Genomic DNA, 24,163 nt, shown 5'->3' on the forward strand with positions numbered 1-24,163 from the left:
TTTATCAAAAATATGTGCCAATGGAGGATCCCTTGCACCCCTGACAGAGGTGCTAACTAAGTCTCTAAAGTCCTAAAATTTTAGACACATCCTAAAATCCTAAAAACATCCTGAAATCTTAGACACGTCCTAATGTCAGAGAAGTGTCCTAAAATACAAGATATGTCCTAGAAACATCCTAAAATCTTTGCAATGTCCTAAAATCATAGAAATGTTGTAAAATCTCAGAAACAATTGAAAGATCCAAAATTACTGGTCATAAAATACTCGAAACATTCTGGACTCCTTAAACATCCTAAAATCTTAGAAATGTTATATAATTCCAGAGATCCTAAAATCTTAAAAATATCAAACATTGTAGAAACATCCTGAAATCCTAGAAATGTCATTTTATAAAAATTAGGTTTTTTTAAAAAAAATGTTTTAAAAGAGGACTATGAGTTTTTAAAAATGAAAAGAACAAATAATGAAAAGGATCATATATACACACGATTCAGCTAGCTATAGCTATATTTGGAAATATATTGTTTGACAAATATTTTTTATTGAAACGTGATACCACGTTAAAAGTTGTACTTTTTAATACTATCATTAACTTCAATAAATATACCTTATTCACACATGATGCAACTTCCTGTGGTCTTCGGTTTTTAAGTCATTAACAGGCTAATGGTGCTTTATACCACGACCGCCGCTCTTTTTTGAACGTGACTCAGTCATCAAGCAGCCACGCCCCCAAGCTCTTATAATCAGTCACCTCCAGTCACAGGCAGCCACACACACTACAGCCGACCACAGAGAGTGCAGAGCTGCAGCTGCACAAGTGTTTGTGGAGATTTATAGAGACAAGAACACAATGATGAGGATCAGCCTGCAAACTCTGATAACATGTGAGTAAACTCTGACTTCACTGTATGCTATCTGATGTGGAGACTGGCCTAAAAATATACTTTATTGTCTGTTTATGTAGAAGATAATTCAGTGTCTTAAGCAAGTGTTGTAAGAGTCAAGGCAGTTCACTTTAATAAAGAAAATTTTGGCTCAGGGAGGTGCAGGGGATGCAGATATAGCATGTTAAAAAGTCACTTCAACTACCAAATAAATTTTGATTTAATATTCAGGCTCCAGTGCAAAAATATCCTGCTTACTATCTGATATAGCTCTAAATCAGTGAAAACTGTTTAAAATCACTTCAAATTTAATCCAAGTTTCTGTTTGGGGGAGATAATCTCTTGTTTACCATTGCATCTGGATTGTTTCACATTTTTCACCATTTAAGTTGCAGCAACTCCTAAGAGTAGAATTTTTGGTTGGTTTTAAGATGGAGTCACATGTAACTTTTCAATTAAAAAAAATCAGAATCACAAGCCCACTCTCCACATTGAGTAGTTAACATATGAGAGAATGCATCTTTGTTTTGTAGTGTTTGATTTAGTGCTGAGCTCTAAAACACAGAATAATGCATATAATAAAGGAAATATATTGTTGTTTTTTAAGTAACAAGGAAATTACCTGAAAATAAGCACACAAAAAAAGAAAGAAAGAAAATGACCCAAAAGTGCTTTCTGTAACATAATTCTACATGTGGTTATAATAATTTGACATACAGTTTTCTGGACATTTTTCCATAATTTTTTTTTTTAATTTTAACAAATTATCACGTTGTTTTCTTGTCACCTCTTTCTGATTTTTTTGCAATTTGAAGAAAATTTCTTGCCAAGTTGCTTATTGCCCTTTTTCCCTTATGTTTTCAAAAGAAATCAAACCAATTTGCCTAAATTTCAAGTGCTGAATAGCTTGTTAAATACGTCGTGAAAGGCACCTCGACACAGCACAGGTAAACTGATGTCGATCCAGGTCTCAAGGAGTTAAGCAAATTTGTGTCAGGGTCACTAATGCTCAGAGGCAGAAAATCTTGACTGACTGTGAAGAGCACAGTGCTGTTTTGAAACCTGTGGGTAGTAATTCAGGTCTTACATCCCAGCATAGTTGTGCAGTGTCTTTCTCCCTGATGTCTCTTAAATGCATCATACCTGGCCTCTGCCCTGACTTCCTGTTTGTTGAAACACTGATGACAAAACTGTGGTTTCCTTCTAAAGAATTACAATGTCTTCTACTCCACAGAACATGACTCTGCCATGACAATGCAATACTCTTAAAAAATAATTTATTGTAAGAGTGAAGTTTTGAAGTTGGTTTTTTAAACTTTCGATACCTAATTCGACATCACTTTTGTGCTGCTTTCAGGCGCCTTTTCGCAAGTAGTTAACACTGTGAAACCTAAGCAAAGTGGTTCAAATTATTCAAAAAAGTGATTAAAAAAAGAAGCAATGAGCAACTTAGTTAGGCATGTTCCTCAAATTGCAGGAAATAAGTAAATTTAGAAAAAAAACATGATAATGATAATCATTGCAGCAATGCAATATTTGCAATATTTGATGTTTATGATAAGGACTGACTTATGTTGGTTAAAAACTTAACCCACAAAGTAGAGAATAATATTAATGTATAATATTTTTGAAAGCTTGGCTTTGAAAAGTTCATTTTTCGTGCAGAGAGATCGGAGTATGAGTAGCATTAAAGCCAGCCCAGAGGATTGACAAAATGTCTTTTGTTTTGCAGGTTTACTGTTGTGCCGTGCAGTTACAACACAGGCGGAAAATACAACACCAATATCTCCATTGCCCTCCTCAGCAGCAACAGTCCCTCCTACCGATTCACTGAACCCTGAGACCATGTTGACCACCATCAGCTCCTCGCCTACAACTTTGAATTCATCATTTACACAACAGACCGAGTCAACTTCTGATGGCACCAATAAAAATTCCTCCAGTCCCACTCCGTCCATCAGCAGTACAGCTTCCACCTCGTTGACAGCTACAGCAGAGATAAACAACACTTCGAACTCGACAACGTCAACAGCACAAACTGTGCTCACGTCTTCCTCACCTTCTTCATCAACCCCATCATCCTCATCTACCACAGCCCAAATCCAGGAGACTAGCACCAGCACCAACGGCACCAGCACTGGTCCTGGCCCCACCCTCAACACTACACACAACACAACGCCCCCTGCCACTGCTACTGCTACTGCAACTGCAACTGCAACTGCAACTGTAACTGCAACTGCCACCGCCACTGCCACTGCAACCACAACCCCCAGCGCCACTGCCACTGCCACTGCCACTGCAACCACAACCCCCAGCGCCACTGCCACTGCCACTGCAACCACAACCCCCAGCGCCACTGCCACTGCCACTGCAACCACAACCCCCAGCGCCACTGTCATTACCACCAGTACCATCCAAACTACCACACTGGTTGATGAAGGACACAAGTCCAAGGCTCTGAGCTCAGGTACGTCAAAAAGTTCTTTTCTTTCTTTACATTTGCTTGAATAACAGTGTTAACACAATGTTAAATATGTTGCGCAAGGTTTTTATGCACATAGATTTATAGATTTTCATTTATTCAGTCATTATCAGTCAGCGATTATCCTGTTAGGGGTCGCGGGGGGGCTTTCCCAAATGACATTTGGCAAGAGGCAGGGTACAACCCCATTTTCATTAAAATTACAGCATGCACACTGTTTTTTTTAATTCTGGTAGGCTATAAACTGCTTTCCTTATGCCAGTAGTGTAAGGCTGTGTGCACGGCTCTGCCTTTTGTGTGTGTTCTTTTTTTTGTGTGTCACTTTCGGCGTCACTCACAGGCTGGTCACTTTTTTCCATGAGTTATTTTTTTTTTCTGTCTTTTCTTTAAACTCAGTTTGAACTAATATGGAGCGATGTTCCTGCTCAGGTGTTGATGAACAGTTATTAGTGGGGGCACATCAAGGCAACTTACAAGTTAAGGAGCTGAAATTGTGTTCACCCATATGTCGTGTTTCCATCACGGTCAATCAGAGACAGTGGTGATAAATACCCTTGACCTCTCTGTTAGCAGGTTTTCGCAGTTTTTAGGTGTGGTAGAAAAGTGGCTATGTAGAGACAAGCAACCATTCATGTTTACAGTCACATCTACGGCCAGTTTAGAGTCACCAATTAACCTGACCTGCATGTCTTTGGACTGTGGGAGGAAACTAGGTATCTGGTATCTGAATGTGTCATGCAAGGACATTGCCTTACACACTATCACACCTAACCAAAGGCAATCACACCTCTCTGATTAAAGAGGTCAAATGTACGCATGCAGAGTCCATGGATCAGGTTCCTCCTCATCTATGACCTCCTTAAGCTCTGAGTCAATCTGTGGTTAATATGTGAACACAACACTTTCCTCTTACACTTCCTTGTTTACTTAACAGTTGAGTCTTTATAGATGAATGAGTGAAAGCAAATGGCAAAACATTTGATGAAAAAAAGGCTTTCTGCCAGTCCTCCCCCTGCTCATTCTATCATTCACATAACTGCTCAACAACTGACCAGGTTTTTCATGAGACCAGGTCATTGTCATCATTTCAGATATTGTGGCAACACATGTCACTCTTTACAGACCTGTTAGTATATGTTACAAGTTGTACAGGCAATATTATCATGGGGAATTCATAAGCTCAGTGTCTGCAAATTCTGTGTTTTCCTTGTTTTTTTAAATCATACATTCAGTAGTGTTCTGGTCAGTTTTTATATATTCCCTTCATTTGCGCAAAGCCACCTTATACACGGTTTGTGCCTCTTTTCATCTATCCACTTTTACTTCTTCTTACTGTAAGTATTTGCCTTGTTAAAGTGCTCTTTATCCAGGCTCAAAAGCCTAAACAATTCCATGTTTTAGGTGTTGTCCCACAGTTTGAACTTTGTCCTTCATGTGCGGGAATGTGAAAAAGTCTTTCCCGTCATTAGTAAATCTGATAATGCATCTGACTCAGAACTTTTATGGCGTGTCTACAGGGCAGTGGTTTTTGAATGTGACTTTTTCTAGGCTACGTGTCCCATTTAAAAATGTGCATTTGCATTCAGATGAAGCTTGTGGGCAACTGCCTCAGTGTCATTTGGAACTAGAGTGAAATTTTGATCTCAACCTCCAGAGTGTCTAGCACAAACCTCTCTCTTACACTCTACCCACTCAACACCAAGTGAGTGAAAAAAACAGACAGCTTTGTTCCATGATGAGCGAAGGACTGATCATCTACAGTAAATAAACAAATCCTTAAATTTCCTCCAAGCTCATTGTGGAAACTCAACCTTATTTGTTACTATGTAGTCTATCAGCCAAGTTACTTAAACTTTAACCTTGGAGGGAGATATTGGCAATTTCCCAATGCCTTGTTTGACAGCTGTCTGATTATTTTATTGCGCCTCCGTACCATCTCAAGCATACAAATAGATCTTTAACAATGTGGTTCATTCAGTTTCCCACTGGGAGATTACTAATTATTTCTTCAGCTCAAGGGTCAGTGTTGTCTGCCGGAAAAAGAAATATCTTAAGGTCATGGTACATTGTGAGGCACAGTGGCCATTATGTCTTACCTGATACAGAGTTAGAGATTTAACAGAGAAGATTAAAGTCTATCACAATAAGTATAATCAGTTGAGGCCAGCCACGTACTGTGTGTGTTAGACCAATCAGGAAACTATGAGGTGATAACATAACTTACAACATCACGAAATCGCTGAATAACACAAACACATTTTGGAAGTGCTTGGGAAAATTGGACGAATAAATAAATAATAAATCTGGGTTTTTTTTACTAAAAATGTATATTTTATTGTCTCTCTCCAGGAAGTATCGCAGTCATTATTTGTGTGTTCATTGTAACCGTCACCCTAGTGTTAGTTGGGCTGTACTACTACAAGGTCCGGTAAGTCAAGAGCTCATCTCCTACAAATACACTAACATGCAACTATTAATTATACTATAACTCAAGCAGTAAAATTTGATGGGAATGGTAACATTATATAGATTATACTTCATACTGAAGTAACTGCAAAAACAGCAATTACAAACATGTAAATACTAAATGAGCAGTTTTTTAAGTATATTTTACAAGTAAGTACTACTGTCGTTTTTATTCCTGTTTTCTCCACCTCTCCATTCCAGGCGGACATCCTATGGCCCTCTACTGGAAAACAACGAACGCAGCACTTTGGGAAACTTCAGCAACCCCATGTATGACCCTTGAATCTGAACTTTTAAGGTCTGACTCGCAAAGTCACCACTCATACCGAAAGTCCTCAGTCTGCAGAAGCTGAGTGTATTTGTAGTTTGTGCGTAATAAGTTCTGAACAGGCGCACATTTTATAACTGTGACATGCGGCCTGATCACTTGACTGCAAAATACAAAACAAATGTGACATTTTTATTGATCTTTGTCCAAGTAGCCTAATTTTTGTTACACTTTAAGTGTAGTACAATTGGCCTAAAATTGCAGTTTTTACTCAGGTAGCTTTGCAAACAGCTCTAGCTGCATATAGACAAAACGCACAATCATATTACCACAAATGAAAGTATAAATTGTTGTAAAAGCAAGTGTCAAATCAGGAGTATCATGTATCTAACAGGGTAATTGTAAAAATAAGTCATCTGTCAACAAGTATGGATTATGTGAACTAAACCAGGATATTTTTTACAATAAATAAATTACTGAGCAACTGTGAAAAGGTAGCTCTAGGCAATATTTAGGAATGGTTATTAATGACTAAGATCTGTCAGTGATGTTTTCCGCTGTCTGGGAGCAGCAATGGAAACTGAGAATTAGAATTTAAAAAATGGTCACCAAAATGTGTGACATACAAAGGTAGAAAAAGCCTGAATTTATGCCTGAAATGCAAATAATGTAGATATGCATAATGACACAAAATGTTCCTTCATTTTTAACACTGCTCCTTTAACCACCCACTTAGATACCTTTTCCTTGGTTAAACTGTGAAATGATGAGATTTCTGTCACAAAAGTGGATAGATTTTCTTGTGGCTGTATCGACGAAGTTCAAATTTTAGACAGCGCTCATCGACAAATGTCCTGCTTTTACATGCATTTTTAGATTCTGCAGATTAGGAGGAGGTGAAGAGTTAGTTATTTGGAGGAAATGGAAATTCTGAGAAAGCACTGATAGCACGGTAATGATGCATAACTTTTATCAAGTGTTTTGACAGCGAGTGGGAGCATCAACATATACACAAGAGGATAGTTTAAGAGCCTTTTTTTTATTCAAAGCTTCAAAAATCACCATTTTGTCAGTGATCTCGGAGTCAGACACCAACTTGTTGACATTCCGGGATGCTGCTTCCAACATCACGATGTTAACAAAAGCACATGTTTAGGATTAGGCAACAGAGGCAGGTGGTTAGGTTTGGGGAAAAGACATCATGCCTTTGCTCTGCATTCAAACAGGAAGCAAACACTGACCTCCCGGGTGAAAGTCCCAGGGTTTGTGCTCCTTTTATTATGCCCTTACAAACAATGTTTCAGCCTGATGCTGTCTGGCAGCAAGTCATCTTGACATGGCAGTTTTCTGTCTGGCTGCATTATCAACTAACACCCCCCATCAGCGCATCATACGACTGCACCAGGTACCATCTGGCCAACTGGAGTCGCATCAAAACACTGCAAAAGATTCTGTCCAGCCATGTCACATTCTGACACACATCATACTGCCGCAGAAGGTGGCTTTTGGTGTCTGTATTTTATGCCAAAATCACTGACCAAGTGGCAGTATATGATGACTTTGTAATAAGCATAGGCTGGAATGGTACACACTGGACCAAAGCAGTTTTTAATGCAGTGAGCAACAACCCAACCTGTCAAATACTGCCACAGTCAGTCCACTGTCAGTGGACCATAGACACGGATGCACAAAGGCACCCTTCCCGGCGGTATGCTACATACTGGGCAGCAGTCTGTAACACCACCAGCAACTACTGTAGTATAAAGTGCAATTAAGTGTTTTACCAATTTTTACCATTTACAATTAGAAGCCGTACATTTCCTGCGAAAACTGAAGTGTATTTTGAAAAAACACAAAGTATGTAACAAGCAAAAATTTTCATGACATCTCTGAATGTCAAAAAAAAGGCACATGTTTAGGTCCCCTGACAAAGCAGCAGTAATTGATGAGTTTGGATTAAAACGTGTCGATAGTGCAGTGGAGACATTTTCAGGCAATTTTCAGGATTTAAAACAGACGCAGTCCTTGATTTTCCTTGAAATGGGTAGGAATTGTTTTCATATTACAAACCACACAGTGCAGAGGCCGAGGGAGATTAGCCTTGAAAAGGACAATCTTTGGTTCAAGTCCCTTGTATTCATTATGCTGAAGTGTCCTTGAACAAAACACTGGATCCCCATTATGTGCTGGTCTGCTGCTGAGTCTGACCTCTGACCTGTGGAGGAACAAAAAAAAAACAAAACACAGCAGTCATTTGAAAATGGAGAAAATTAGTTTTTAGGGGAAAGATCTCAGAAAATGTAACGTACATTGAATGTGGCCTTAATAAAATGTGTATTGCAGGGAAATGCGTCTCTCTCACACTTGATCAACTTAAACTACTATTTATGAGTTAGTTTTTTATTATTGAGTGTGATTTTGCTTTGTTTAGCAGCTCAGCCAGGCTGCATTTCCAATTATATTATTTCCAAATATTTAATTAAGTATTTGTTCGCATTCAGGTGAAGAATAATGTGACAATATTTTATTGTGTGATACGATTGTATTAAATTGTTTGTGCAATAAAAATGATAAAGGAATAATGTGAGTGCTGGTGATGGTCTTGTAGAGCAAACTTGAAGGTGCGTGTCTATGCAACAATAATGAGAAGCAAATGACAAATACAAACACACACACATTCAAATGCTTTTCTTAGCCTGGTTAGTGGCGTGGCAATGGTCAGTCTGTTGACTCACCACTTTGATCCAGACTTTGATATCTCAGTAACAAGTATTCCATGAGCCACTGAGTTTTGGACAAAAATTCATGGTGTGCAGAGGATGAATCCCTCTGATTTGACCAAATATCTGCAAAACTAATGACATTTCAAGCCACTTCATCTGTAGGGAGGACTGGGGGCAACTGATACACTCAAAATTGTTTGATGAACTAAATCTAGAGTTTATTGTGGTCCTTGGTATTTATATGAAGGTATTAAGTGTGTTGCTAATTTCCCCTTATATGCTTGTACTTTTGCATTTGTGGGGCACATGTAACATTTGACTTTAATGTTGTGACTAAATATGTTTGTAAAAACATTTGATTAATTTTTATAAGGAGACCATTAATAAAGGTACATAAAAATCAGTCTAAAGGGGTTTTGAGTAATGCCACCAAACAGTGTTGCCCTCAGACTCCCCTACCTTGTGTTCAGTACTAAGTAGCAACAGCTGCAGCTCTACCCACACACCTGTTTAAAATCTGCTCCTCAGCTCTCCTAGTTCCCCACTCATCACTCACCTGCCATCAATCAGCTCATCAGCTCTTCAGTACTATTTAAACTGCTGGTGGTGTCCACACTGGCAGTGTTGTTGCTGTGACACCTCTGCAACGCTGCCTCTGATATGAGACCTGAATTTCCACATTTATTTGCAGATATTTTACTCATTTATGAAGTCGTGCCATCTCCTGCGTTGTCAAAAACATGGTTCTGTGAACATTTCACAATAAAATACCTTGTGTCACTATCTGATGCTATTCTGTCAACAAAGACATTGTCAGAGGACTTCTATTTTGATATTTTATTTTTATATTGCCTTTTTTTCCCCTGAAAGAAAGCAAACAATTTTGCTGAGATTTTGAGGATTTAAATACTTCTGAAGGCATCTGAGCGCAGCACAAGAAAAGTGATGTTAATCTAGGTTTCAAAGGCTTAATACAGAAATATCATAGCTGTTTCAAAAACATGGAAAAGTGACAAGACAACACAGAATGTGCGTAAAACACACGCAAATACAAAGGTTCAGCACCATGCCTTCATCTCTGCTCCTCAATGGGCTGCAGAGCATTTATTAGTGGAAGCTTTAATAGCAGTCCTGTCATTGCTGCCCTCCCATCGTAACTGCTTCCATTCTTCCTCTTTCTCAAACCCTTTCCCATGAAATCCTCCTCTTCTGCTGCCCACGCTTGTCTTGTCTCTCCCTACTTAACCCCACACCAGCTTTCAACCCACGTTCTTTTTACATCCCCCCTTTCAACCCCGGCTTTGTTATTCGGTTGATGTTTTACAAGGAACTGAACGACTCATTGTTTTTGGCCACAACATTCATGGTTGCATATTGCTAAAATACTGTACCGTAAGAAGTAATCATTGACTGGTTGACATGATTAAAACCCCAGTGTCCAAGTTATTTTCATCTCTTTCCTAACCTGCATTACAGTTTAACAATCTCTTTTTAAGTGCAAGTGTAACTTCCTGTCAAGGTCCAAATACACATCCCACAAAAAAAGTAGAAACAACATAATGTAAAAAAAATCTTTGAAATGTCTTGGATTCAAAACTTTACTCTCAGGTAAATAGATGTATTACTGCATATGTGAAAACAGTTGTAGACCTCTTTGTCTCCAGAAGGAACTTCAAAAAGCAAAAATGAGACCAACTTACCACTCTGCAAGTCACAAGTAAGTTTCAAGTCCTCGTACTCGAGTCCAAAGTCAAGTTCCAAATGCTGCCAAAGTAATGCCATTTAACAACACAGTTATAATGTTAAACATGCATTCTTTATGGATTTCTCCTGCAACTTGACCAGATGCTATCAGATTAGTGTAAACAAAATGAATCATTGAGAAATTAGGAGTTTCCTTGCTGGGAGTTAATATCACTGGTTTTTAAGCAAAATCAATTATTTCATGGCACACTTTTAGATATTTGCTACAGGGAAGGTATAAGCATCTAATACATTTCCACAAGTGATGTCCCCTCAGTCAAGTTATCTGATTTTGTGAAGACTGCAAAAAGCCACACTGGATATGAAGTGGACTTATTTTTTCTTTTTTAAAACCATTTAAATAACACCCTTTGAGTTTAATAACAGACATGATTTGGTGCATTGGAGATTTAAAGCAAGGTCATGGAACTTTTGCTGTAGAGTGACCACTTACAGGATGATGAAGCTGAATTTTCATTTATTTCTCATGAATTCTTGAGCCTATTACTTGTTTTACTTTCATGACAAAACCATTGACATGTTTATCTCTGACATGTTGAAACATTAATTTAATATCACGACAAGTACACAAAAGTCAAGAACAGAGTAAAAAGCAATGCAAATTCAGTCACACAGCAAATCAAAAGTTAGCCAACATTAGCCACAACACCAAGTGAGGTGGAAGCAGGAAAACCAAAATGAGTAATTGTGCATTTTGTCGCTTATGAAGTCAACTTGATGTGTGCACTCTGTACAGGATGAAAACATGATACAGAGATAGATACAAGTACTCAAAAATGTGCAGAAACATAGTAGTGCAAATTGCATAGTTACTTTCCACCGCTGTTACATCGCCTTTCTATTTATCATCATTGCAGGGCAGCAGCAGTAATAACAGCTTTCTGCGATGCACTGTTATTATCAGTCCTTAAATACCCTGAGCTGTGTGTGTGTGTGTGTGTGTGTGTGTGTGTGTGTGTGTGTGTGTGTGTGTGTGTGTGTGTGTGCGCACGCCTCTTTATACTTACACTGAGGGAAGGGTGGGACCATGTTTTACATTACAAGAATCTGGACAGCAGGACTGCGAAAATGATACACTTTAAAACTTACTATCTGAATGCATAAACATGGAACAATTACAGTCCTTAAAATGAGCCACTGTCCATCACTGTCACTGTTACTCACAGACATGACTTCTATTCAGGAAATATACTCTACAATGCAGTTTAGTGTCAAGAAACTATGATTATATGAGTCAAATTATGTCCTAAACATTCTCTTTATGTGGCAATTTCTTAATTACTGCAGGAGAAGTAGCAAGAAAGAAGATAACGAGGAGTCGCACAGGCTGGCAGTGATGCTCAGGGAAAACATTAGACAGCATGTGCTTCTTTTTTCAGTTCATCTACTGGCCTCATTATACTGAGACGGTGTCAGACTTTATGAAACAGGAAGAGGTCTTGTCCTCTCTCTCGCTTCACTTTCTCAAAGCTGTTTGAAACTCCAAAGTCTGACAACATGCAGTGCAACCACAGTGACACAGTGGCTTACAAGCTGCAGAAATTAACCTTTTTTATTGTGACTCCTACTTATATATATAAAGCTCTCAAAGCAGACCCACATGACGTTATTTGCAAAAATATGTTATTAAGGAAACATCACAGGCCTCATCATGAACATATTGCATTAACCATGTGCTCCCTTGCTCTAACACCAACTCCGTAATGGGTTTTTGTCATTACATATATTGTATGTAATCGTTTTCACTTTTTTTTACCTCACTGTTTCCACCGTACTGCTAGCTATTTTTCGTATTTTGCATCTTTTTGTTATCTAGTATTAATTTTGTTGACCTTTGCTATACATTTGCATTTCTGCTATGTTTTTTTAGTCGTTGAATATTGCATCTTTGTTTCTGAAGTCTGTCCGTTGTTTTGCAACTGCACAGCAATTATCCTCAGGATAAATAATGCTTTATCTTATCTGTTTCAACTGGAAACCTGAACCTTAAGGGCAGCAATTGACAAGGGTAATAAATCTATACTCATATCTTCAAAACCACACACACACACGCGATATACTTACCCACACACAAACGTCCTGTTAAGAGAACGGAAACCACCGGTGTTTCATTTACTTGGAAAACACATTTGCAGGTTTCACTTTCTGCCTCACTGACACTAAAGCTTCTCAATGTCTGGTTTCTTATATGTTTTAACTTAAGAATTACAACCTGTTGTACAGTCTGAAAACATTTCGTAACTGGTTTGATAAATTTCAAACTGTGTTGTAATAAAAGCTGAAAAGGGAGATAAGAGAGGGAGACATTGGAGATACATTATGATAGCTGTATGGATTTTGATATCTGTTTTGTCGTATGAAGCATTAACTTCTTTTAGCAAGTAATCCACTGTACTCTCACACCTGTGCAATTATCTACAAATCAATCAGTGGCGATGTGATTGCAAATAATAAGTCAGAACTGCAAAATACTTTGGGGGATTTTTTAATGAACTGAAACTTTTCTGGTTTTGCATTGATGCGATATGTTCATTGCATTTTTGAAGTATATGAAAAACACACTAACTCAGAGATACATCATCAAAAAGCAGTACAGAGCTGTTTGAGCTGCAACATAAATATCTCAACACAAATCACCTAGAAAAGCATAATGAACACTGTTCCTCTTTAGCAAAACACAGTTTTTACGTTTGAGACTTATTTTTCTTGCTACATCAATAATGATGTTTGGTTGTTTGGAGCTGATGGCAACTCATGATGCCATAAAACTCACTCAAAAATGACTGTCTTGGAAATATTTACCATTAGACGTCACCTGGTGTGCATAAATATAAAGACACAGAAGATCATCTATGTATACGATTCTGCAGAAAGTTATGTATAGTACACATAACCAGAAAAATTAATTAACTATAGCATTACTAGTTCATTGTGACCATATATTAAAGTTGCAGTATTTAGCAGTAGTGTGCAGTATTCAAACCCAAGTACTGATACCACACTGTGGTAATAGTCTGTCCCAAGTACAAGTCCTGTATTGAAAAAGTTGCTTAACTAAATGTAATTAAGTATAACTGGGTACATGAACTTAAAGTAAAAGTACCCAATGATGACATATTTAAAGAAAAAAAAGCTAATTCAAAATAAATTAGAAAACTAAAATGTTTACTGAATGTTAAGCAAACACAGCTGCAAAACAGTGGTTAATTAATCAGTTAATTTATTAATACACTAATTGTTTCAGCTGCATATAGACATTTTGGTAATTTAAAATGTAGCAAACATGTTATTTTATATGCTTTTCTTGCAGGTTTTTTATGCAAAAAAATCAAAATAATCTATTCATCAGTAACTCGAAACTAAAGCCTTCAGATTAATGTAGTGAAGTACAAAATGTTCCTCCAAAAAGTAGTGGAGTAGAAGTACAAAGTAGCATGAAAAGAATAGAATAAACAAATAAACAACAAGCACATGTACTTTAGCATAGTACTCAAGTAAATGCACTTGGTTACATTTCACCACAGGTATTTTCTATGAGTTTAAAGGAGTATTACTATTTGTGTTTACAGTGTTATATTTAGATCCAGACACTTGCACGCAGAGCACAAAAGTACTCTTTCCATGTTGCCACTGTGTGTGTATCTACTGTATGTTGCACATGAGTATTATTACCAGCAGATGTCACTAATCACTAGGTTTCATGACATACAAGATGCGACTGCTGAAAAAAATACTTTAACAGGTAGGACCAAAATAATGTTTTGCATGTCTCAAGTAAGTCTCAAATCCCAAGTCAAGTGCCAAGTCCTGGGCTTTAAATTGTGAATCCCTAACAAGTCATGATGTCCTCTTCAACACATGACATGTCATTTTAACAACTTCAATATAAAAATCAGTCGTGAAAATGTTGGCTGCTGTTGCCCTCCCGTGCACGTTATGATGTCGCCAGTGTGGTTGCCATCTTAAGAGAGGGCATGGTTACACGTTGTGCTACTGCTTTGCTTGTGTGTGTGTGTGTCTAATCAATGTGTTGTAGGTGCCGCTGCAGCGATTGACTGGCTGATGGCAGATGGCTGATTGAGGACACCTGTGTTGGGGTGTGGACTGAGTCTATATAAGAGACTCATCACTCAGTCCACACTTTTCCTGAGTCCCTGACACAAGACCCACTTCTTTTGTTTGTTTTTCTTGTTTTGTTTTGTTTTGTTTTCAAGAAAAGAATTGTTATGTTCTTGTGTTTAACCTGGTGTTAAATCCCTCTTTATGTTGCAGCTTTCATGCCAGTAGTTTTGGTTGTCAAAAAGCTAGAATTCACTAATTCCATTTAAAAGCACTACTTACATGGGACTATTATCACCATGTCACTTCGTGTGATTTAGAAATGAAAAACTAACAACAAGGAGCTCATCACACACACACACACACACACACACACACACACACACACAGACAGACACAGACAGATCACTAATTAGACTTAATGAAAACATTCCATTAAGCCACATTTCAACTGTGCTTTCTTCATTTTTGGTTTGTATCTGCAGGTCCTGACAGCACAGTTTCTTGATTACAAAGCAGAGGAGTTTCGGGCTTATTACCTTCGCCAAGGGGGTCCATTTAAATTTGTCATATAAAATGAAACTATAATTTAATCTAAATTCAGCATGGCATATTGCCCACTTGAAAAACTCATCAGTAAAGTGAGTATGTTAGGAAAAAAGAAACAATGATATATGTAAACTGCAGAAAAAAAAAGAAAACTGCCCTAGATGTTGCCAGTGGATTATGTAGCTGACTATTATTGTGACATGTACACAGAGGGGTATTGTAGTTTTCCTACATTTCCTATGGGAGAGTTTATCAAAAATATAAGACCATTAAAATACTTTGTTTTAAAAAAATGGAAGCATTACCATCCCAATGATTTCCATATATGCACTTAAGATGATATCTTTATTTAAGGATCAGTGGGTCATGTAAAGATAAGTTATGGTTAAAATTTTGTCATTTTTCCTCGAACAACTTTCTTGGCTTGATGACAGACTTTGTCACTATAAGGTTCAGTAATGATACTTAAAATAAAAACCAACGAATGAGGCAGATCTGTGTTGCTAAAGAGATCAGCAGTGCTGTCACCATCTTCAGGAAATGTTGTAAGGCGTTTCTTGAGAAAGACACTTATGGGAGATGCTCAGCACCCAACAATGAGCCACAGCCTACTTATTTTTACTTTAAATATTCTACGGAAGAAAGTTAAAATAAGAGATCCTAATCGTAATATCAGAGAACAGAAAGAGGAAGTAGTCTAAGATTTTTACTGTCAACTCCTACAACCTTTGCTCAGCTCTCAAATCATCAAGGTTTCTATTGTGTTTTTTTAAAATATTACTTAACCGTTCACAAAAGTTAAGCTGTCTTACTTACACAATTTACTTTCCCAAATCAACCAGGACACCCAAAAACTTAACTGAGCACTTCCTGTGTCTGAACAAAAAACTGTGGTAGGCTGACGGTAATAATTGACCAGGGTTGGATTTTCCCCTGAGTGGCTCTGGATGAAGTGCAAGAGATGTGGTTTAAAATTTTCCAGCGCTGTTTCTGACTCAGAAGAGATGCAGCGAACCTGCACGAAGACTTTCACATGTGCATACTTGAATGAAGATGTGTTTACAGTAGGAAGTGGTTTTATGTCTCATACTGTTGGAGACATGCGATGTGTGTGTTGGGACGATGATGGATACATTTTGGTGTGTGTGTGTGCGTTTACCACCAGTTTAGACAGTTACAGTCATGTGTGCAGATGTATTTGTTTAGACACCAGAGCAGCAATAAAGACGAGAACCCTCACTGGCTTCCCACCAGCCGTCTAAATAGCCATGTTAGTTTTAATTTGAATGACTTGTCATGCCCCTCAGGGTGGGACACCAATGATGAAGCCTTTCTTTTTAGCATCTTGATTAGACACACAAGGCCTTCTACAAGCTCCGGTAAAAAAGCCATCCACAGCATCCATTTGATGCTGAGGTCAACTGACCAGATAAACGAGCAAAATATTTTGGGGTGGTGAAAAAAATAGGTATATCACCCAGGAAATGCTGTTTTTCTACCATGTGAAACCAAAAGTTAACACCATTGTACAGGTGGCATGTAGTTTCGTCATTTAATTACGTCATAACTCTATAACAAATGTACTCATTAACACCTGAAACATGATCCTTTTTCTCGCCTAACTCAGTAGCTGCATTGCCTAACTGCAACTGTTGCATAACATTAACCATGTTTTACAACACTTTTACCCAGGAGACTACTGTGCGTCATATTAACACACTAAATGATGCCCTGCACGTCAATATGACACGCTGAGGGGGCGTGACAAAGCGGCTATATTTGATAACCTGGGAAGGAAAACAGGGTCAGAGCCAAAAATTGCAAAAACTATTTTTTAAATAGTCATTTAGTGTGCTAATTAATCACAGTTGCATTGATAGAGGGCTTGGTGCATTACTGTTTTTGAACAAACACGTAAATGTTTGTTAATGTTAATGCTGGTTCCTCAGTTGGTTTTACATTTGTTTCAATAATGTCATTTTTTCAGACTTGTTTACTGTGCTGATCTGTGTCCTTAAACATCTAATATGAAACCTTTTGTGATTCATTTTGCTCATGCATGATTCACTCTGAGGTGTTTTAACCATGAGAAGGGAGAGGAAGACAGGAGGGGGAAAGTTTCAGAGCGATGTAGTAAGACGGTGGTGTCACACACGCACAGGTCTGATCAAAGTTTGGCTGCTCTCTGACTCTACTGTAACATTCCACTGACTGCTCAATACTCACAGAGTCAGTCTTTATGTTGGATTATTTTTCGTCTCATTCAGACCTTTGTCTCCACTTGACTTTTTCCAGTTGCCTCCTATCACCATGTCATATTTCAATTTAGTTATTGGCACCGAGCATAACCAAGAACCTATCCAGAATATTGATATCAAACAATTCTGCAAAAATCATGATAATAAACAAACCCAACTTTTTGAAAATGTCTTTCTTCTAAAATATCAGCACGTGGCAGTTATGATATGGTTCATATTTAATAAGGATTGTTGTTACAGATTTAAAAAGAAAAGAAAAAAAGCAAACATGTTTAGTTTATTTTAAATAAGACATCCGATGTGTCCATTCCCATCTTTCTTACCTTTCTTTCTTTCATGCTACATAAAAAAGTACACTTTTTCCTGCATTGCATGTTCACAGTAGACATAAATCCCACGAAGCTAAGCTGTCCAATATGGACGTGAGTTTTCAGAACTTTTTTTAAAAGATGATGTTGCTATGTAAGACATTTTTCCACCCAAATTGTGGGAGTATTTGTCCACATGCATTAAAAGACTTTCAGAGCCAATCCTTCTGACCTCCTTTTTTTTATGCAGATGACACACTTGTGTTCACATCAAGATAAACAGCAGCCTCTAATGACCTCTCTGACATGCTGAGTTAAATAAAGGTTGCATTTGATGCAGTTTATTGGAGTGCAAATCAGTTGCAGTACTAATTTTCACACTTATTTCAGATTTAGTTATAGTCTTAAATTCTTGAAAATTGTAGTTATTTTAAAGTCACATTGTAGGGTTTGTTTTATTTTGTCAGTCAAAATGTAATCAGTGGGACTTCGTTTTAGTTTAACTGTAGTCAGTGTTTTAGACAGTTTATTGATACTGTAATGGATTTTGTTGAAGGATGTTTCTATTTTTGTAAATATTCCGATGAGAAGTATTTGACTTGAATTTATAATATAAATGAGTTACTGACCCACCCTCATTTTCTAAGATTTCGTATAAAAATTATTATGTAAAGGTATTTTTATGTACTACTTAGTATTGATGAGGTCTTCGGCTAAATTTGGCATCATATTTTACTCAGTAGAATAAATCAGCAGTTATAAAAACGTGTCAGCTGCATCATCGACGCAGTCAAATAGACTTAATAAGTTACTTTGCATGGAGCTAAAGTAAACACAAAATGATGTCAAATGTTTGAATGCGCTAGGGTCTGTTTATGAGTTGTAAAAAAAATCATAAATTGTGATTTAGAAGTAGTAGGTGTTTACAGTTAACTAGCTTGGACTGAAACTGGTTGGATGGAAAACAACCAATGCTTCAAAATGGCTGTTGTAATCTTATTTCTATCTGTCCAAACAGAGGCAACAATTTCTTTTTTCATATTTTGCATCAAAACTTTTTGTTGATTTAATTGACTCTTCAGTTCTTCCATCCTCTTTTGTACAGCCCGTCAAAACAATGAGCATGTTGCCAAGTAGTAATCAGTACATTTGCCAAAGAAAATACTTGACTCAAAATTAATTATCTTTCCACTGATTCATGCATGCGATTAGGTGATCTGTATGTGTGTGGTAAACTTCCTATCCTGCCCCTCCTTTCTATTCCAGCTCCTCACAACCCAGTCTTACCCAATCCTCCCCTCAGGTCCCCTGCCGTCACAGCCCAGCCCAGCCTCTCTGTCCGGCCAGCATATATGAGCAGCTGCCAGTCCTGCATGGAGGTCAGACATCTTTTAGAGTGAAACTGAGATTGATCACAGCTGCACAGAATCCCAGTGATTTCATTTAAGATTTAAGAAAAATAAGAAGGAACTACAGAGCATATCTGGTGCCACAGGAAACTGGTAAGATGTTATGTTTATTTTGTTAATTACATGTAATTTTGATTTATGTTAGTTTCAACTTATATCTTATGATGTGTTACGAGCAACTTCTCACCAAGTATGTGAGCATTTACCTATTAATTTATTTATTTATTTTAGATTATTCAACATAAATCTGATTCTTATGCCTAACCTTGGACAGTGCTTGTTTCTGCCTGTTTTTTAATGAAGTTGTTTTTGTTTGTGGCTTACCTCCTTTGTAAACAAGAACCAATCAGAGATGGAGCTTCTGACAACCGCCCTCGTCATCGTTCTTCTGTCTACAACAGTCTCCGCGAGACCCGTAAGCTAACCACAAAGCTGCATATGAATCTTCCCTCATCCTCCTCCCTCACTGCTCTTCCTCCACTTAGTTTTCTTAGTGTTGTGTTGTGTCACCCTTACAGGTGACATTTTCAACCCTGTGCTAAGAGTTAAACTTCAGGATTTAGTACAAATATCAACAGATTCTAGTTGAGATACTCTACTTTAAATCTTTCCTCCTGTATTTAATGTGTGGTGTCGTCTGAGTTCCTCTTTCTGTAAACTGTTTCAGTGCTGTTTCTTTGTTGATGATATACTTACTTTACTGTTTTGAGTTTAGTTATCACAACACCTTTACTCTAGTAGGCCCCATACAGCCTCTTTTTTCATCATTACACATAATGCTCTAAAATTACTACATTATGAGTATCAGATTTTTCACCCTCTAGTGGAAAAAGTACTCAGATGCTTTACTTAAGTAAAAGTAGAAATGAAACAGTCTAAAAATACTCCTGAGTCCTGAATAGATGAGGATTTTGTATATATTTGGCTTATTCCTATCTCATTTAATGCTTTCAGTATAGAAAATGATAATGTAATCATAGCTCGTGTCCAAGGTCTTAAAAAATTACAAAATAATTATTAGTATTATTTTCTTCACTAAGTAGAATGGCCCTTCATGAACTCCAAGTTTCTCCATTATTGAAATTATATAATTCTTTAAGGCCAACCCACAGTATGGTTTTGGTACTGTAAAGGTGTGGAAAAGATTGTGATTTAAGTTTTTAAAAAGCAAAAATTAATAACTTTTTCCTTCACTACACAATGTAAAGAACATAATACCTCCTGCATCGGCACCAAACATAAATGATGCTGCTGAATCATACAATGTTTTAATATCTTTCATTTGATATTCTCCACAGACTGGTTCGCGTCGGCACCATGATGCTGACATTGTTGACAATTACTTGCAACAGAGATGGCTTGACAGGAATAACATCTGGTTTCGGTCTCCTGAATCTTCTAGCGAAGAATCGTCTTCAGAGTCAGATGAGTCAAGGGAGTCGTCAGAATCTAGAGAATCTTCAGAAAGTGATGAGTCCTCTGAGGAAGTCCTAATCACCGATCTGACCACCACGGCCATGACATCCTCCACTACGGTACACGGGAGTACGCCAACCCCCGAGCCAGACTCAATGAGCACAAGCTTTACCACAGAAGATGGGAGAACGCCCACCCCCGAGCCAGACACAATGAGCACAAGTTTTACCACAGAAGACGGGAGTACGCCCACCTTTGAGCCAGACACAATGACCACCGATTCTGTGACAGTGACAACGCAACAGCCAGCCACACCTGACGCTGCCACAACACCCTGCAGTGTGACTCAGTGTGTTACCTTGGAGATTCCAACCGCAGCTCCCATCACAGAAAGCAGAGGAGACAACTAAACAGCTGTGTTTCAAACAACAACTTAACAAAATGTGTCATTTCAGGTCACATTTTTGAGTCTATTGTAGTTGCCAGGGTTAAAACTCAGTGGGCTTTCTTAATTTTAGTACCAAAAAGGTTAACATACAAGTACAGACAAGTTCAGCCCCATGTTCCCCCGGCACCCATGCATTTTTTTTCATTCAAATTGGACCCTATGTTCCCTTAGCCCGTTGTTTCCTCGGCTTGAGAGCCAGCTCTTCTGTCAGTGCCTCATGATTAGGAATTACGATGCAAGTTATTATGTCGCAGATTCATTGAAACTTTACATTTGGTTAGGTATAGGCACAAAAAACACTTGGTTATGGTCAGGAAAATATCATGTTTTGTCTTAAAATAATTGGTTTTGGGGACACAAGTCTTGCTACAAAAGATATGTCTCAGCTCATGCTCTTTGTGCCACACCCATGTATGGTCCCTAAAGCAATCACTCACTAAATCACAAGTAGTTCTGTCATTTATTGGTGTCAAACCATGGCTTTCAACTTCAACCTCCAAATGACAAAATCTGCTCATATACTATGTCACTTTAGAAATGTTGCTATGATACTTTTGGCATATGCAAATGTACCATATTGGTGGTTTGTAGAAATGCAAAATGCTAACATTTTAGCAACTGTGCCAATCGCTAACTGCCTTAAGATGCCTTAAGTCCAGTAATGACCACTGGATGAAAAATTTAAAAATGCTATGTTGAAGTAATTTTTTGTGCAAAAGCAGATTTTTTCAAAAGATGCATAATTTTTGGGTGTCTGACAGCTCACCTGGTAGAGTTGGCTCCTCATGTGCAAAGCCTGTGGCCCTTAGTTGCGTGTCATTCCCTTTCTCTCCCCCTGTCATGCTTAAGCTATCCTATAAAATAAAGGCAAAAGCAAAACAAAAATCTTAAAAAAAAACTTTTCTTTTAAATGTACATCCAAATATATTATTGAGATTACACTGTGTGTTTACATGGACATGAAAAGCCCGTTTATGGGCAAGTCTTTGGAGCATTTGGTTTGTGTTTGAACATGTAAACACCATATTCTCTTTATGAGAAACCCAAATATGCCAGCTGGAGTGACCTTAAAGAAACTGAGATGTATACGAAGAATATGTATAACCCGATGTCTCTGTGCACATGTAAACAGCTTTTGCAGAGTATGATCACAATTTGGATAGGCCTCATGAAGAGGTTATGCATGTTCATGTAACTCTACTCATGATTGTTTTCACTTACAGTATATGATCTGCAGTGTTTCAGCCATCAAAATGTGGTATTACAGAGCAACTTTAATGGAGAGACCACTTAGATATGTCTGTATGGTATCATTACATAAACACGCTTATGTTTACATTTAAGTATTAACTGACCAGGAAAGTACAAGCAGAAAAGTCAGGTGCATCTTTCAATGTGCCAGATATATTCAGTGTCAGTATTTCCACATAGATCTGCTCCTGAATTATTGTTGTACTTTGTTGTATTTTACATTCTTGTTACAATTATAAGTACTCTATAATGCACTGGAATTTTGCCCGAAAATAAAAAGTCATTCTTCCGCACGAAGTATTCAGAGTGTGTATCCCACAGCAATGTGTTTTTAAACTGTGAAGGGTGTGTTGTTTATCTTATTCACCAAAGACAAGCGCTAACAAGACAGAATTACTGCCACAGTGGGTTGCTTTAATTATGGGTTATAAATTCATCTTTTACCAAATTAAATATGGCCTGAAGGGCTGAAAACAACACCTTAATGTCGTTTGTTTGTTTTTACTTCTAATGTGTATGAGTTTATGTGTTGTAAATAAAAGATATGATTTCTCTTTCAATATCTAAATTACTGTGGAATTGACATACTTTATAAAATCATGAATGTGTAAATAAAAATGCGATGGCCCTTAGTTAAAGACAGTAATATATTTAAAATAAATGTGTTTTTAAGTAAAAACAAATATGAAATCTCCAATGGTGAAGTGACTCCTCATGTGGTCTTAACCCAGTGGTTTAGAGACGCAGAAAAAGAGGATGTTGTTTACTTTTTGAATATGGTGTAAACATCAGGAATTAAGGATTCTTTTTTTATGACACATTTAGTGGTCTGTTTTACGTGTAAGGTATTTTTACAGTCATCTAGTGGTATCTAAATTATGTGATTTGTGGTTTTAGTTTTACAGGCCACTGTTCCAATATAGCTAGGCAGATAGAATTTAAATCATACTGTTCATAGCATTACAAAAATGATGTTTTAATGCTTCAACAGCAACATATTCTTTTTGTAAAGAATACCCCTATTTTTGTGGATAATCTACAGACCTCACTGTCACTGTAGGTCTGTTTATTGGCCCTACATCCTATCAAAAAAAAAAATCCCTATGAAAGGTGAAGAGACAAAAATCTCAGTCTCTTGGGACATGAACTCTCTGCCAGGGTGAGTGAGAAACTTTGGTAATTAAATGTGGGTGAACTGACAATTCATTGTCACAATAGAACATCTTCTTTTGTACTTCTTGGAGGAGGAGGCAAATCATTTGAGAGACAGATTGTCGGGCATTGTAAATAGCACTACTAAACCCTCAAAGCAGGCAGGGTGGACCAGAAGTAGCTGCAAATAGTGTTTCAATGAAGTGGCCCCATCTAGTGAGAAAACTAATAAATTACAGTCTGCCAGCGTTTGGGATATTAGGTTTTTTGCTATGTGAAACTGTTTAATCCTTCATATAAGGCAAGGGTTAGGGTTAGGGTTAGGGGTTAGGGTAGATGATGTTCTACCTTAGCCTGACAGTTATGTAGCCTGACAGTTCCCCTGTATACAAAGCCAGGTCACTAAAAAATTGCTCTTCCGAGTTTGATTTGAAGGAGCTTGACTGGTCTGCAAAGACTTTTACTCAGTTCAACAGCTTTGGGAAAAAAGGGGAAAAAAAGTCTAATTGAATGCAAATCTCTGCAACCAGGTTCCAAAATTTTGTGGACACCCTACGTCCAAAAGAATAGAGGCTGTTATAGCAGCACATAAATGCTGTTTTGGAATTACATTTTCAACAATTACTTTAGGGTGTAGAGGTGTAGCAGGCTCATGTTTTCTTGTGGTGGGAAAAATAAGAAAGAGAAAATACAGCACACTTACTACATGCAAGAAGGCCG

General features: G+C 37.7%; 2 protein-coding genes across 3 annotated transcripts; both read left to right on the forward strand.

Annotated features, from left to right (window-relative positions):
- The first annotated feature begins 782 nt into the window (after nt 1-782).
- On the forward strand, nt 783-8,693 carry parm1 (prostate androgen-regulated mucin-like protein 1). Of its 2 annotated transcripts, XM_088071243.1 has the most exons (5): nt 783-890; nt 2,623-3,214; nt 3,287-3,357; nt 5,722-5,800; nt 6,040-8,693. In XM_088071243.1, exons 1-5 carry the CDS (start codon nt 857-859, stop codon nt 6,119-6,121), a joined length of 858 nt encoding a protein of 285 aa, XP_087927369.1. In that variant the 5' UTR covers nt 783-856; the 3' UTR covers nt 6,122-8,693. The 2 variants fall into 2 exon arrangements, with proteins under 2 accessions (XP_087927369.1, XP_042365749.2); XM_042509815.2 differs by having other exon boundaries at nt 2,623-3,357.
- A 10,421-nt stretch (nt 8,694-19,114) lies between these two features.
- Nucleotides 19,115-22,768, forward strand: LOC121959757 (uncharacterized). The gene is made up of 3 exons (XM_042509234.2): nt 19,115-19,269; nt 19,517-19,591; nt 20,475-22,768. Exons 2-3 carry the CDS (start codon nt 19,529-19,531, stop codon nt 21,000-21,002), a joined length of 591 nt encoding a protein of 196 aa, XP_042365168.1. The 5' UTR covers nt 19,115-19,269; nt 19,517-19,528; the 3' UTR covers nt 21,003-22,768.
- Nucleotides 22,769-24,163: the final 1,395 nt, after the last annotated feature.

Source organism: Plectropomus leopardus, chromosome 20 (genome assembly GCF_026936395.1).
Source record: "Plectropomus leopardus strain MGB_pleo_1.0 chromosome 20, ASM2693639v1, whole genome shotgun sequence".
NCBI classification, from domain to species: domain Eukaryota; kingdom Metazoa; phylum Chordata; class Actinopteri; order Perciformes; family Serranidae; genus Plectropomus; species Plectropomus leopardus.

What these genes read in the sequence shown, in the direction of transcription:
- parm1 (XM_042509815.2), top strand. Translation starts at nt 857, where the DNA reads ATGATGAGGATCAGCCTGCAAACTCTGATAACAT. An exon ending in CCTGCAAACTCTGATAACAT is followed by an intron (nt 891 to 2,622) that starts GTGAGTAAACTC and finishes TTTGTTTTGCAG; the next exon opens with GTTTACTGTTGTGCCGTGCA. An exon ending in CTGTACTACTACAAGGTCCG is followed by an intron (nt 5,801 to 6,039) that starts GTAAGTCAAGAG and finishes TCTCCATTCCAG; the next exon opens with GCGGACATCCTATGGCCCTC.
- LOC121959757 (XM_042509234.2), top strand. Translation starts at nt 19,529, where the DNA reads ATGGAGCTTCTGACAACCGCCCTCGTCATCGTTCTTCTGTCTACAACA. An exon ending in CAACAGTCTCCGCGAGACCC is followed by an intron (nt 19,592 to 20,474) that starts GTAAGCTAACCA and finishes TATTCTCCACAG; the next exon opens with ACTGGTTCGCGTCGGCACCA.